General features: G+C 38.7%; 1 protein-coding gene across 9 annotated transcripts in view; it reads right to left on the bottom strand.

The window, feature by feature from the left end:
• Positions 1-14,340, bottom strand: part of ATR (ATR checkpoint kinase) — a 130,819-nt gene that overhangs the window by 97,507 nt on the left and 18,972 nt on the right. For 5 of the 9 annotated variants that reach the window (XR_007924529.3, XR_016232748.1, XM_051859026.3 and 2 more), the window contains 11 exons: positions 13,491-13,640; positions 10,732-11,609; positions 9,794-9,972; positions 9,172-9,363; positions 6,791-6,981; positions 6,215-6,370; positions 3,319-3,511; positions 2,818-3,080; positions 1,031-1,221; positions 842-942; positions 469-640 (listed from right to left, as the gene is read on the bottom strand). Coding sequence is in view for 7 of the 9 variants with exons in the window: in XM_051859026.3 (XP_051714986.3) it covers positions 469-640; positions 842-942; positions 1,031-1,221; positions 2,818-3,080; positions 3,319-3,511; positions 6,215-6,370; positions 6,791-6,981; positions 9,172-9,363; positions 9,794-9,972; positions 10,732-11,609; positions 13,491-13,640 (2,666 nt within the window). In the remaining 2 variants the exon portion in view is untranslated. Of the gene's footprint in view, positions 1-468; positions 641-841; positions 943-1,030; positions 1,222-2,817; positions 3,081-3,318; positions 3,512-6,214; positions 6,371-6,790; positions 6,982-9,145; positions 9,364-9,793; positions 9,973-10,731; positions 11,610-13,490; positions 13,641-14,340 lie in introns of all 9 variants that reach the window. The other 4 variants (XM_008266276.5, XM_089331099.1, XM_089331101.1 and 1 more) reach the window with 3 other exon arrangements.

The following is a 14,340-nucleotide window of genomic DNA, read 5'->3' as shown; positions in this document are numbered from 1 at the left end:
ACTTTTTTTTTTTTGGTCAGGCAGAGTGGACAGTGAGAGAGAAAGAGAGAGAGAGAGAGAGAAAGGTCTTCCTTTTTGCTGTTGGTTCACCCTCCAATGGCCGCCGCGGCCGGCGCACTGTGGCCGGTGTACCGCGCTGATCTGATAGCAGGAGCCAGGTGCTCATCCTGGTCTCCCATGGGGTGCAGGGCCCAAGCACTTGGGCCATCCTCCACTGCATTCCTGGGCCACAGCAGAGAGCTGGCCTGGAAGAGGAGCAACCAGGACAGAATCCGGCGCCCCGACCGGGACTAGAACCTGGTATGCCAGCGCCGCAAAGCGGAGGATTAGCCTAGTGAGCCGCTGCGCCAGCCAAGATAGTATTTTAAAGTAAGCCAAATAAACATATATACATGCTACTTGTTTTTTTTTTGTTTAACTTTTACAAAGAACTGCTACTGCTAATAATCAAGATGAAAGCTGACTCACCTGACAGATGGGTTTCTTATACTGGCTGAAAAAGTTTTGCAATTTAACACTTTTGGCTGCAACCAGAGCTCTAATTTCCGTGTACGCTGCTCCAGAGACAGATGATGACTTGGATAATAAACAGTGCAACAAGTGCAAGAGTGCAAAAGGTACCAAATCTCCTTTTGCGGCCCTAAAATTAAAAGCAAACAAATAAATATAAAACCAATGCCCCAGGAGCAAACGGAAAGATACAAATAAGCATATGCTGAATCACATTTATTTTCTATAATATCACATCACATATCTCATATCACCATTTCTAATGTGAGACACACAAAAAAGGAGGATGGTCAAAACAAATAAGGAAACATACAAGTGCTGCCAAATATACCTTCCAATATCCCCTGTTGTAAGAATCAAAGTATCCTTCAACTCATTATTTCTTGATATCTGAGCATGTGTGTATGCTTCCTTCATTCTTAAGACAAAAAGCTAGAAAAACAAAATTAACTGGTTAAAGAAATTTTCAGAGCTAGGTTTTTGAAAGAAAACCCAATTGCTAAAAATAAAAATCAATAACCTCTTTTATAAATCCATCTTCAGAGTTCAAGCATTCCAATATATACTTGATATTTCCACTAAAAGCCACTCTGACATCCTTGTCTGGATCTTCCATTAAATTTAATAAAGTTCCAAGAACTGCTTTTACTTCTGTTTCATCTTCTTTAAAATCAAGGTGCTTACAAAGATGTTGTAGATTATCTATGAAAGCTAAAGGGCGAGAGTATATAATACCTAATTTAACAAATTAAATATTAAAGTTGTGCTATAAAAATAGTCAATAAATACTATATCACAAAGAATCCTAGGTTGCCTAATAATGTTAGTATTTAATACTTGAAATATGTAAGGCACACAGAATTTTAGAGGATTAAAATACTTAAAAATTTTAATTTATTCCTAGTAAAAGTCATAAATTTAAATTTTAAGGAATTAAATCTTAAAAATAAAATTATATTATTAAATTAAAAATAAATAAATTTAAAAATTTAAATAAATTCCAGAACTTTTTAGGCTATAAATAAGTAGTCCAGAGCCGGCGCCACGGCTCAACAGGCTAATCCTCTGCCTTGCGGCGCCGGCACACCGGGTTCTAATCCCGGTCGGGGCACCGGATTCTGTCCCGGTTGCCCCTCTTCCAGGCCAGCTCTCTGCTGTGGCCCGGGAGTGCAGTGGAGGATGGCCCAAGTGCTTGGGCCCTGCACCCCATAGGAGACCAGGATAAGTACCTGGCTCCTGCCATCAGATCAGCACGGTGCGCCAGCCACGGCAAAGGAAGACCTTTCTCTCTGTCTCTCTCTCTCACTGTCCACTCTGCCTGTCCCAAAAAAAAAAAAAAAGTAGTCCATTTTAGATTTTGAGGCTCATTATTTGTTACTAAGACAGACTTAAAAGCATATTTCACTAATCCAAAGAACCTTAAACAAAGGGGATCACAGTCATACTCTAAACCTTACAGTAAAGATTTAGGGAGTCCTAGAAACTACCTAGCATCTATTACTTTGAAAACTTGAGAGTAAGTGGCAACTTACAACCTAAACAAATGGATCTTCCAAATGCTTGTGTAAATCTCATGTTCCTAACAAATTCATATTTTATTACCAATGGAAAGGCCCAAGAAAATAAATCTATAGTCCTCAGTTGGGCAAGCTAATCTAACTATAAGAAGTTCTGAAGGTCCAAGGTGATGACTGGAGACACATTAAGAAGGTCTCCGGTATCATCAAAGAAAATACCGAATATTGAACCTCATGATATTAAACCAACCATCAGGTATACTCTGTCCGCCTGTTAAATCACAAAAATCTAGTGTTGTGGCTCAGTGGGTAAAGCCAACAGCTGCAACACCAGCATCCCATACGGGCACGGGTTCCAGTCCCAACTGCTTCACCTCAGCTTCCTGCTAATAGCCTGGGAAAAGCAACAGAAGATGGCCCAAGTGCTTGGGCCCCTGCCACCCACATGGGAGACACAGATTAAGCTCCTGGCTTCTGCCTGGCCCAGCCTTAGCTGTTGCAGCCTTCTGGGAAGTGAACCAGTGGATAGATTTCCATCTCTCCTTTTCTCTCTGTAACTCTTTCAAATAAATAAATAAATCTTTTAAAAAAATCTAAAAATCACTTCTTTTACTGACTCTGTGACACATTCTAATACCATTCATCCATTTATAAATAATCACTACTAAGCATTGAATCTATCAACAATGTCACTTGTTATCTTTTAAGGCCTTAGGCTAGTTCTAGCACTGATTTGAAAAACAGTTTTTCAAATAGGTTTTAAAATATTAAGTAAATCATAACGACTCACCAAGTTTTACTGGGCTAGGTATTTTTTTTTTCAGTAGGAAAAGGAATGGCTTGCAAACAGAAGCTTTTAGTTGAGAAGATGAACATTCGTGTGGGGAAGTGGCTTTCAGGTTCTTACAGAACAGATCCATATGTCCATGTTCAGAGAACGGTTCTGTTAAAGAACTTGTCAAATGAAACATGCCATGAAGGCTACAGACAAGCTGACCAAGTACAGAGGCAAATTCTCTCTTGACAATGTCAGAATCATCTTTGACTTTATCTCTGGAGAAAAAGAAAGAAAAAAAAGCAAACCTCTTGCTTAATTTTTTGGGTTAAATGGTCTTAACTTGGGACAAAATTCTGGTAAGACAAAGCTTATCAGGAAAACATGTTTAATCCTAAAACAAAAGCAACAATTGCTCTACATATTCAGCAATAAACATTAACGTCCTAGGTACAGCCAGAGAATTATGACCTTTCTCATCTAGTGACATATTCAAATTAAAATCTTAATACATACATAAGGATCTTGGGAACTCTGTTGCAAGAATTCTGCTGCTGTAATAAGATAAAAAATCCACTAATACAACTAGCCCGAATTACTTCATGGCAGCTCTGCAGGGCCCAGTTGTGAACTGCTGTTCTCCATTCAAGGAATATTCTTCTTGGAAACAGAGTTAGAAGAAACACACATCGTGACTGCGCCTGTGGTGCTGAAAAAGATTAAATCCATTAAACACACACATATGTGCTGTAACGTCAAGTAACACTTAAAATACATATAATATCTCATCAAAAGCCCCTTTTCAGAAAATAAAACAGGTACAGTGAAAAAGGTCTGTGCACAGCCTTATTAAGTAATCAGAGAAATAAAAATTGAAAATCACATACATCAGATAGAAAAATAAAAATTAAGATCGTTATCACTATGACTTCTTTTTTTCTTTTTTCTATGTAACAAAAAATTTCAAAGCCTAACAAGGTTATGTATCAGAGAGGATGTGGAACAACAGGTACTCTCATATTCTATTAACAGAAATATAAATTGGCAGGCACATCACTGGAGAATACAGTAGAACAGAGCTGAGGATAAGCAAACTCTACAATCCAACAATTCTTAGTCTGAAATACTACTTCTTAGGGAGCCACGTTGTGGCACAGCAGGTAAAGCTGCTGTCTACAAGGCTGGCAGCTCATATGGGTGCTGGTTCATGTCCTTGACTGCTTCATTTCCAATCAAGCTCCCTGCTAATGGCCTGGGAAAAGCACAGGAGGATGGCTCAAGTGTTTGGGCTACTGCCACCCATGTGGGAGACCTGGATGAATTTCCTGGCTCCTGGCTTCAGGGTGGCCCAGCCCTGGCCATTGTGGCCATCTGGGAAGTGAACCAGTATATGGAAAATCTGTCTCTCCCTTTCTCTAACTCTGACTTTCAAATAAATAAATTAATTAATTTAAAAAAAAAATACTGCTTCTCAAGCTTTAATATGCATATGAATCACCTGAGGTCTTGTTAAAACAGTTTCTGATTCTGAAGGTCTCGGGGGAGCACAAGATTCTCTACTTTAACAAGTTCCCAAATGGTGACATCACCACTTACTGCTCTGGGGACCACACTTTTCAAATAGCAAGGCTTTGGAATAACCACATGGTCACTTATTAAAATATCCTTGGAAATTTTGCTTGCATTTATAAAAAAACTGGAAACAATCTGATGGCCTGCCAATAGGTGGCTAGATAAATAGTGTTTCTCCACACACTTGAATACTATTGAGAAGTTTAAATAAAATAGCAGAGTTACATGTATCACTATGGGTAACTCTCATGAAGATAATATTGACCAACAAAATGGAAGTTATAAAGGAAGTATAATTCTGTGTATTATTTAGAGATAAACATATATAGTAAAAGTAATCAAATATTCATGAGAATAATAAATACCAAATTCAGAACAGTAGTTATCTCTGCGGAGAATGAAGGGAAATTATCGGAGGAACAAAGGGGTTCCACTATATCTCCAACATTTTATTTTACTTTTTAAAAATAAAAACAAAGAATTTTTAAGAGACACAGAGAGAGACAAATAGGGAACTCTCATTCACTGGCTCACTCTCTGAATGCCAGAAATGGCCGAGACTGGGCTGGGCCAAAGCCAGAAGCAGAATCTCAGTGTCCTCCATGGGTGGAAGGCAGCCATCACTGTTATCCTGCAGGGTCTGCAATAACAGGAAGCTGAAGTCTAGGGCTGGAGCCAGTTACCACACTGAGGTAGTTGAATATGGGGCCCAGGCATCTAAGTCTTAACTGCTGACAACCAGTAGGTCAAATACCCACTACATCCTTAACAATTCATTTCTTCCTTCCTTCCTTCCTTCCTCCCTCCCTCCCTCCCTCTCTCTCTCTTTCTTTCTTTCTTTCTTTCTTTTTAAGATTTTATTTATTTATTTAAGAGGTAGAGCCACAGAGAGAGGAAGAGTCAGAGAGAAAGGTTATGTCTTCCATCCACAGTTCATTCCCCAAATGGCCACAATGGCTGAAGCTGAGCCGATCTGCAGCCAGGAGCCAGGAGTTTCTTCAGGGTCTCCCACAAGGAAAGGGGCCCGGTTTCCCAGCCCATAGCAGAGACCTGGATGGGAAGAAGAGGAGTAGCCAGGAAAGAACCAGTGCCCACGTGGGATGCTGGCAGCACAGGTGGAGGCTTAGCCTACTACGCCACAGTACTGGCCCCAACATTTTATTTCTTAAACTGGGAAGTTGTTAAAAGTATTTGGTGTATTGCTTTCCTTTTTTTTTTATTTGTCAAATATTTCATAATTTTATTAAGTAAAGATAAAGATATGTAAAAATATATTTCAAACTTTTATAGAAAGAAAGGAAATGGGATATCTTGGGGTAGACTTTCATTTTTTACTTTTTACACATATAATTCTTTTTTGAATTATTAAAAATGTACCATCTTGGAGCCGGTGCTGTGGCACAGTGGGTAAAGCCACCACCTGCAGTGCCAGCATCCCATATGGACACCAGTTCGTGTCCTGGCTGCTCCACTTCCAATCCAGCTCTCTGCTATGGCCTGGGAAAGAAGTAGAGGATGGCCCAATTCCTTGGGCCCCGGTACCTGTGTGGGAGACCGAGAAGAGGCTTCTGGCTTCTGGCTTCAGATCAGCACAGCTCCAGCCATTGTGGCCAATTGGGGAGTGAACCAGTAAATGGAAGACCTCTCTCTCTCTCTCTCTCTCTCTCTGCCTGTACGTCTCTCTCTGTGTAACTCTGACTTTCAAATAAATAAATAAATCTTTGAAAAAAAAAAGTACTATCCCTTTTAATTATTGAAAAATATAAATTATAAGTATTAGAAATGCTAAATAAAGTTAAAATAAATCACACACATTAGACAAAATTTTGTGACTACTTACAGTAGCTATCTGAAATCCTCTCACTTAATGCTAGAAGATTAGTGGCAAATGTGGTCAACTTCAAAGAGCCATCATCAGAATGAGGATAAATCCACGGAAGTGAAAGCATTCCACACAAATCTTCCAGGATATGATCTTCAAATGGACTTTTTACTACTGGAACACACAACAGGTGCTGTACGTTATATCTTTCATTTAAACCCTGTCTCCTTTTTAAGTAAAAACAGACATTTGAAATATCAAATGGAATTATAATGTACAAGCAGGAAAAAGGGATTCTTAATATAGAAATCCATGAATGTTCTGAAGTCTGTGAATTCAAAGACATTAGATGTCACTATATTAAAATGTTTTTTCAAAAGGATCACTGCATCAACAGATTCTCAAATCAGAAAACTTAAAAGTTATAAATAATTTTAATTGATGAAGAATAATAAATAAGGATATACTGACAAGAGAAAAAACAGCTAAGTATTCCAAATACTTGTGCATTTAGGTGTCAGGCAAAAAAGAATGACTATTTCCATACTGATCATCTTTGAAAGCTATTTTGATCTACTATTTATTTGTACTCACCTTGCATATAAACCAAAGCATCATAAATTTTCACCACGTTATCAATGACTGCCTCTAGGTCAGGTTTCTGAACAGATTCTAATAAACTCCTACAGCTCTTAAGCACTTTTGTGAAAAAATCCAAAGACATCCAAGTTATCACTACAGAAGGTTTCTTCTTACATTTGTGTTGACAGTCTGTGAAATTCTGGCTGCAATATTAGAATTAAGATAAATTTTGTTATAGTCAAACCTGATACTCTAATAAAGCCAAAAGAAATTGTATAACTTAAATCAATTTAAAGTAAATATGCAATTCAATTAATATGTTGTTATTTTAATCTCTTTATGTTGGTTTTAATCATTCTTAGGACTGGGAATTAAAATTAATCTAGAGGTGCTGTGGCACAAGTTAATCTTCCACCTGTGGCGCCAGCATATGGGATGCCAATTCTAGTCCCAGCTTCTCCTCTTCTGACCCAGCTCTGCTATGGCCTTGGAAAGCACTGAATGATGGCCCACGTGTGGGAGACCCAGAAGAAGCTCCTGGCTCCTGATTGGCTCAGCTCTGGCCTTTGTGGCCATTTGGGGAGTGAACCAGTGGATAGGAGACCTTTCTCTCTGTGTCTCCCTACCACTGTCTGTAACTCTACCTCTCAAATAAATAAATCTTTAAAAAATAAATAAAATTAATTTAGAATAGTAACATGTGTCACCAGGCTTAAAATAACAGTTCTGTTTATTAACTCCCTCCTTTTTTAAAGATTTATTTATTTATTTGAAAGTCAGTATTAGAGAGAGAGAGGGAGAGACAGGGAGAGGGAGAAAGATTTCTCATCCACTGGTTCACTCCCCAGATGGCCACAATGATCAGGGTTGGGCCAGGCCAAAGCCAGGACCAGGAGCTTCTTTCTGATCTGCGTGAGTGGCAGGGGTCCAAACACTTGCACCATCTTTCATGGCTTTCGCAGGCCAATAGCAGGGAGCTGGATCAGAAGTGAGGCAGCCAGGATGCCAGAGTCACAGGAGGTTGCTTTACCTACTTTGCTGTAATGCCAGCACCAATAAACCCTTTCGTAATAACAAGGCAAGCAAGGGCACACATCGGCCTAATCATCCATTCCTTTAAATTATTTCAAATTCTAAATTAATATAATCTGAACTAAAATTGTTACCCTACAATATCTTTTTTTTTTAAAGATTTTATTTATTTATGTGAGAGGTAGAGTTATAGACAGTGAAAGGTAGAGAGAGAGAAAGGGAGAGAGAGTCTTCCTTCTGCTGGGTCACTCCCCAGATGGCCGCAACAACCGGAGCTGTGCCAATCGGAAGCCAGGAGCCAGGAGCTTCTTCCAGCTCCCATTTGGGATGCCGGCGCCACACAGGCGGAAGATTAACCTACTGCGCCACGGCGCCGGCCCCTCCCTACAGTATCTTTTATAACTTTGTACAGATTAGGAAAAAAGTGAGTCAGATGATGATAAAAAATAAGGAATGCTTATGTCTAAAACATTGCAGGACAAATACAACTAAATCGTCAGACTTCCTACTTTGTCTCTTCTGATAGAAACATAAAACTAAATATTAAGGATTCTGAACTGAAATATACTTCTAGTGCATTCTAAATTGTTACTATCAAAGGTAGAAATGAAAGAATCAAAAGAACACTGGCTCTTGCTATTTTCTAGTTACATGTCCTCAGAAAAGTTGAAGTTTCAGACAAAAAGGGCCTCAACATGTCTCAATTTCTTATTTGTAAAATGGGCATAAAAGTAGTTCCCTCACAGGACTGTCATAAACGTTAAATAAGATATGTATGAGACATCTTCAAAAGTTCATGGAAAAAGTATATTAAAGCTATGATGGATTTCAAATATTTTTATATCAAAATAAGCTTTTTTTAAAAAAAAATTTGTTTATAGGTCCGGCGATGTGGTGCAGCGGGTTAATGCCCTTGCCTGAAGCACCGGCATCCTATATGGGCACTGGTTTTAGTCTCGGCTGCTCCTCTTCCGATCCAGCTCTCTGCTGTGGCCTGGGAAAGCAGTGGAAGATGGCCCAAGTCCTTGGGCCCCTGCACCCACGTGGGAGACCCAGAAGAAGCTCCTGGCTCCCGGCTTCAGATCGGAGCAGCTCTGGTTGTTGTGGCCAATTGGGGAGTGAACCAGTGGATGGAAGACCTCTCTCTCTGCCTGTATGTCTCTCTCTGTGTAACTCTGACTTTCAAATAAATCTTTGAAAAAAGAAAAAAAAGCGCTCAACAGAAAATAAATTTCTTATCTACTCATTGAAAAGTTTGTGTTCTGAGGTTATACAAATCAAATGAAAAATGACATCTCATAAAACAGTAAATCCAAATTCATATAGGAAACCCACCCAGAAAATACAAGAAGTTGTTTTACCAGTCCATGTTTTGCTGAGAACAGTGAACAGTACACAGAGCTGTCAGTTGTAAGACAACAGTGATTCCTTCTAAAGTCTCAATAACAGGATTCTTTAGATTATTATATTCGAGGGAAATCTGAAGGAATTCAGCTTTCTGTTTCAGTGCACTCCACAAAATGCTCTTTTTGTTCATATCCACATGTTTAATTCTATAATTAATTATAATCATAGTAGAAATTAATGATCAATATAAATTTAGTTCAAAGACAAAAAATATTTAAAACAAAATATACCATGTAATATCAACTATTGAAATTTATATGAGGATAGATTTAAAACAACAATAAAAACAATGTTCAGGGCTAACTGAAATATGGCAGTTCTTTGACTACAATACAAAAGATAGTTTACTTGTTAACACAAAAATTGATGACAGATGAATAATCTCACAGATTTTTCACATGGTAAAAAGTTAGGCATTTAAAAATATGCAAAGCAACTTTATGTAGCCATTAAGAATTTTATACTAGAAGAGACTACAAGTGGTGTATTTAAATCAAAGCACTTAACTAATGTTAAGTTTTGGAAGAAAACAAAGTTTTATTAAACAACTAAACACAAACTGAATGAAGTTCATACTCCTCAGCCACTTTGGATGTTCTTTTGGAAGAGTTTAGAGATGAGCTGAGTCGACGCCTTTTGGGTGATATTCCATCACTATCGCTGCTGAGGCTTTCCTGTGGGGTTTGACATGGAATCTCCTCAAGGATTTCCATAGTTTCCATCTTCAAGGCTGCATACAGTGGTCCCAACAAGTACTGAGAAAACAAAAATAATCTATTAGAAAATGTTTATATTATTCACAGACAGCAAATAATATATTGTCAGTCATCTGTTTTCTAGTAAACTATTTTCAGAGTCTCATAATGCAAAACAAACAGAAAATTAGCCTATATTATTTCACAGTTCATATATCAATTATGGCTCCATATATAGTCTCAGAAAGCTTAAGGCAAATCCTCTCTGTAACCTATTTTCCCCCTCTATCAAAATGCTAAAAAAAAAAAATTCTGTAAGAGAATTATTGTTTTGTTAATCCAGCAAGGTTTACAGATAAACTGTTTAATCAAGTTAATAAAATCTGACTACTTTATTGTTTTGCCTGTCTCCCAGAATCCAAATAGGAAAGAGGGCATAACTGATTAATCACAGATTTTCTAAGAGTGATTGATAATAATTTGTCCAAGATAAAATAATCAAAGTTCCTGGATGTAAGTTAATAACAGACTCCCTTTCGATGGGAAAAAAAATGCAAAAACCATGTTCAAACTTTACAAATTCTACTTTAAAGCATTCTACCCCTAGGCAGTTGAATACCAACTTCGTGAATAAATTCTTCTGAAATCAAAGTAAAAATCCATAATAAGGAGTCAGATTAGAATATAAAAATCATTATGTCTTGAGTATGCATTATTAAAGATATTCTATTTTCCCTTTATCCTATCTTGTACATTTGTACATACTTAAATGATGAACAAAACACAAACTTAAGAAGCAACACACTGAATATGACTTACCCCTGCATCTACCTGAACTCCAAGCACATCCACAAGAGCTCTACAAATATTTCTTACATAGACCTTTCTGACTTGTAAAGCAGTTTCATATCCAGCTGGCACAAATTTAAGGAAATACTGCAGTAAATGGCACAAAGCTGCTTTTAGCAAATCAGACTTAAGCCGCATAAGCACACCATCTTCAAACATGACACAGAGTTTTTCCAGCAGCATATTTAAATAGACAGGTTCAATATTTCTGTAGGCTTCTGCATCAAAGGGGAACAATGTCTTTATCAGCTTTGACAGTGGCTTTTCATAGAGTTTTAATTGGTCAGCATCCATTTCTACAAGATGTTTTAATAACTCCAAAAAGGAGCTAAAAAAAGTGCTGGCTGGTTGTGCTGGTAGTCCTCCAAGCTCAAAGAGTTCAGTTAAAAGGGTGATTGCTAAAGATTTAATTTTTGGACTACCACACTCTAGCAGAACACAACCTATATGCCAAAGTAAGAGCTCTTGCCTTCTAAAAAACACAATTGCGACAATACGAATAAGAACCATTAATAAAGTGGCCTCAATAAATTCTAGATTTTGCATGCTCATGAACTGCAAAGGAGCTGGTTGTAAATAACCCATGTGTTCATCTAATTGACTTAAAAAGTGGCTAACAACCACTGGCCATTCCACAACATGTCCCGTCGCGTGTTTTCTGTGGAGGCAAATCAAATCTTCAAAAAGATCCAATAATTCCTTTGTAAGCACTCCAAAAATAGCAGGACTCTTGCTTTTAAAAAGAAATAATAATGAGCAGATGACTTCACAGATTTTCTTGTGCAACATGTGACAGGATGGAGTTGCTGCAATCCTCAGAAGTCTTGTTATGATCCAATTACTGAATTCTTTGAAAATAATAAACAAAAAAGGTATTAAATAAACAAGTACGTTAGAAGCGCTAATTAATTTGCAAAATGCTTGATGATTGATTTTGAAGGTATAAACTTCACTAATAAAATAGACTAAAACACTTCTTACACAATGCAACCATTCTACTTTAGAATACCAGCTCTCGAGTTAGACAAGGTCCTAGCCTCCCTCTTATTAGTTTTAGGAACTTTACAATTCTCTGAACCTCTGAAACTTCACCTATGATATCTATGTTATGGGTTAACATGAGAATAAATATAAAATATGTAAACAATTAGCATAGCTTTCAAAGTATAATAGATGTTCAGTAAATGGCAGCAATTATCACTCCTGTGACAAAAATTTATTGAGTGATGCTCTATCCCAGGTAAATAAGCCTAAATAACTAATTCTTTCCCTAAAAATTCTACATATGGCCTCTTAAACTCTTTGACTATGATTCAGAAGTCTATATTATATCACAACCCAGTCTACATAGGCATATTTATTTTATTCAAAAATATGAAACAAAAGTTTCACAAAATAGGGCTGGGCATTCAGCACAGCAGTTAGGATGGCACCCTAGATGCCCACACCCCCAGTTGGAATGCCTGGGTTAGGGTCCTGGTCTGCTGTTTATTCCAGCTTCCTACTACTGTGCACCCTGGGAGGCAACAGGCACTGGTTTAAGTAGCTGGAGTCTTGTCATTCATTTGGCAGACTAGGACTCAGTTCCTAGCAGCCAGGCTTTGGCCTGGCCCAGGCCTGGCTATTACAGGCATCTGGGGAGTGAACCAGAAGATGGATGGAAGGTCTTTCTCTCTCTACCTCCCTCCCTCTCTCTCCCCCTCTCTCTTTCTACCTTTCAGATAAATAAAATATTTTTAAAAGTTTCATAAGAGAGTACTAATTCATATTACACACAATATACCATGATATTTTCTAGTCTATTTCTTCTTACTTTAAATGCTGATGATGCCATAAAGTAACCTCACAATTCATTAGTGGCTTATGACTTGTAATTGAAAAATGCCTGTAGCCATTGGGTGGGCGTTGTGGCACAGCAAGTTGGACCATTGCTTGGGATGCCTGCATCCCATGTCAGAGTGCCTGATTCAAGTCCTGGCTACTCTGTGCTTCTGATCCAGCTTCTTGCTGAGGAGCCTGGGAGGCAGGGATGATGGCCTGGGCACTTGGGTTCCTGCCATTGACATGGGAGATCCTGATAGAGTTCTTGGCTCCTGGCTTTGTCCCGTTGCAGGCATTTGGGGAATGAACCCGTGGATGGAAGATCTCTATCTCTCCCTCTCTGTTACTCTGCCTTTCAAATAAATAAATCTAAAAGAAACCAAAAAATAAAAAACAAAAAAACTGTAGTCAAGAATACAATATAAACAGGTGACTACAATACAACTTATTTTTTTAATAAAGATTTATTTATTTTACTTGAAAGTCACAGCTACACAGAGAGAGAGGGAGAGGCAGAGAGAGAGAGAGGTCTTCCATTTGCTGATTCACTCCCCAGATGGCCGCAACGGCCGAAGCTGCACCGATTCGAAGCCAGGAGCCAGAAGTTTCTTCCAGTCTCCCACACGGGTTCAGGGGCCCAAGGACTTGGGCCATCTTCCACTGCTTTCCCAGGCCATAGCAAAGAGCTGGATTGGAAGTGGAGCAGCTGGGTCTCGAACCCATGCCCAGATGGGATGCCGGCACTGCAGGTGGCAGCTTTACCTGCTACACCACAGCGCCAGCCCCTACAATACAGTTTAATAACCACTACAACGGGGGCCAGAGTTGTGGCGTAGCAGGTTAAGCTGCCACCTGCAACACAACGTCAGCAATAGATTGCAGATAAATGTATGAATAGCAGTACTTACCAATACAGTTGCCTTTGGCTTCATTTTGTCCATGGCTTCCATTCACATTTACAAACATAAGTGGGGAAGATTTCATGATATGCTGGATAAAATCAAGTAACATCACAGAGGTTGGCTGAGAGTCAGTTTTCTTTATAAGTTCCACAGCAACTAAAACAACAAAATACTCATTTTAGAGTCATAACAAATTAACAGCAGTCCTTTTGTTAAGAATGACCTTGGTGACTAGAATTATGTCTAGCACAGTACTTACACAAAATTGATGAGGTTAAACACTACACTGTTATCTAATTTTAAATGTTTAATAATCATGTCAGGCACCGTATTATAAAATCTGAAGATTTTTTTTAAAAAAATCACAATCTGGGGGCCAGCACTGTGGCATAGTGGGTTAAGCCACCGCCTGCAGCGCCAGCATCTCATATGGGCACCGGTTCAAGACCCGGATGCTCCACTTCCTATCCAGCTCTCTGCTATGGCCTGAGAAAGCAGTGGAAGATGGCCCAGATCCTTGGGCTCCTATACCCATGTGGGAGGCCCACAAGAAGCTCCTGGCTCCTGGCTTCAGATTGGTACAGCTTTGGCAGTTGTGGCCATCTGGGGAGTGAACCAGCGGATGGAAGACCTCTCTCTCTCTGCCTCTCCTTCTTTCTCTGTGTAACTCTTTCAAATAAATAAATAAGTAAATATTTAAAAAAAAAAATCTCAATCTGGTGAGGCAGTGAAACAATTAACTAGTAACTTTTAAACATGGCAACTGCAGTAATCCAGAATAAGGATAAAGAAGATACTGTGAAGGAACTGATTCCTCTATGATGAATTGGTCCAACCGAGAGGGTAAGGAAGGGCA

The sequence above is a fragment of the Oryctolagus cuniculus genome, chromosome 4, assembly GCF_051225735.1.
Source record: "Oryctolagus cuniculus isolate XC-2025 breed Fujian yellow rabbit chromosome 4, ASM5122573v1, whole genome shotgun sequence".
Lineage (NCBI taxonomy): Eukaryota > Metazoa > Chordata > Mammalia > Lagomorpha > Leporidae > Oryctolagus > Oryctolagus cuniculus.
The sequence above is the reverse complement of the archived record's forward strand: the minus strand, read 5'-3'. Positions and strand labels throughout refer to the sequence as shown.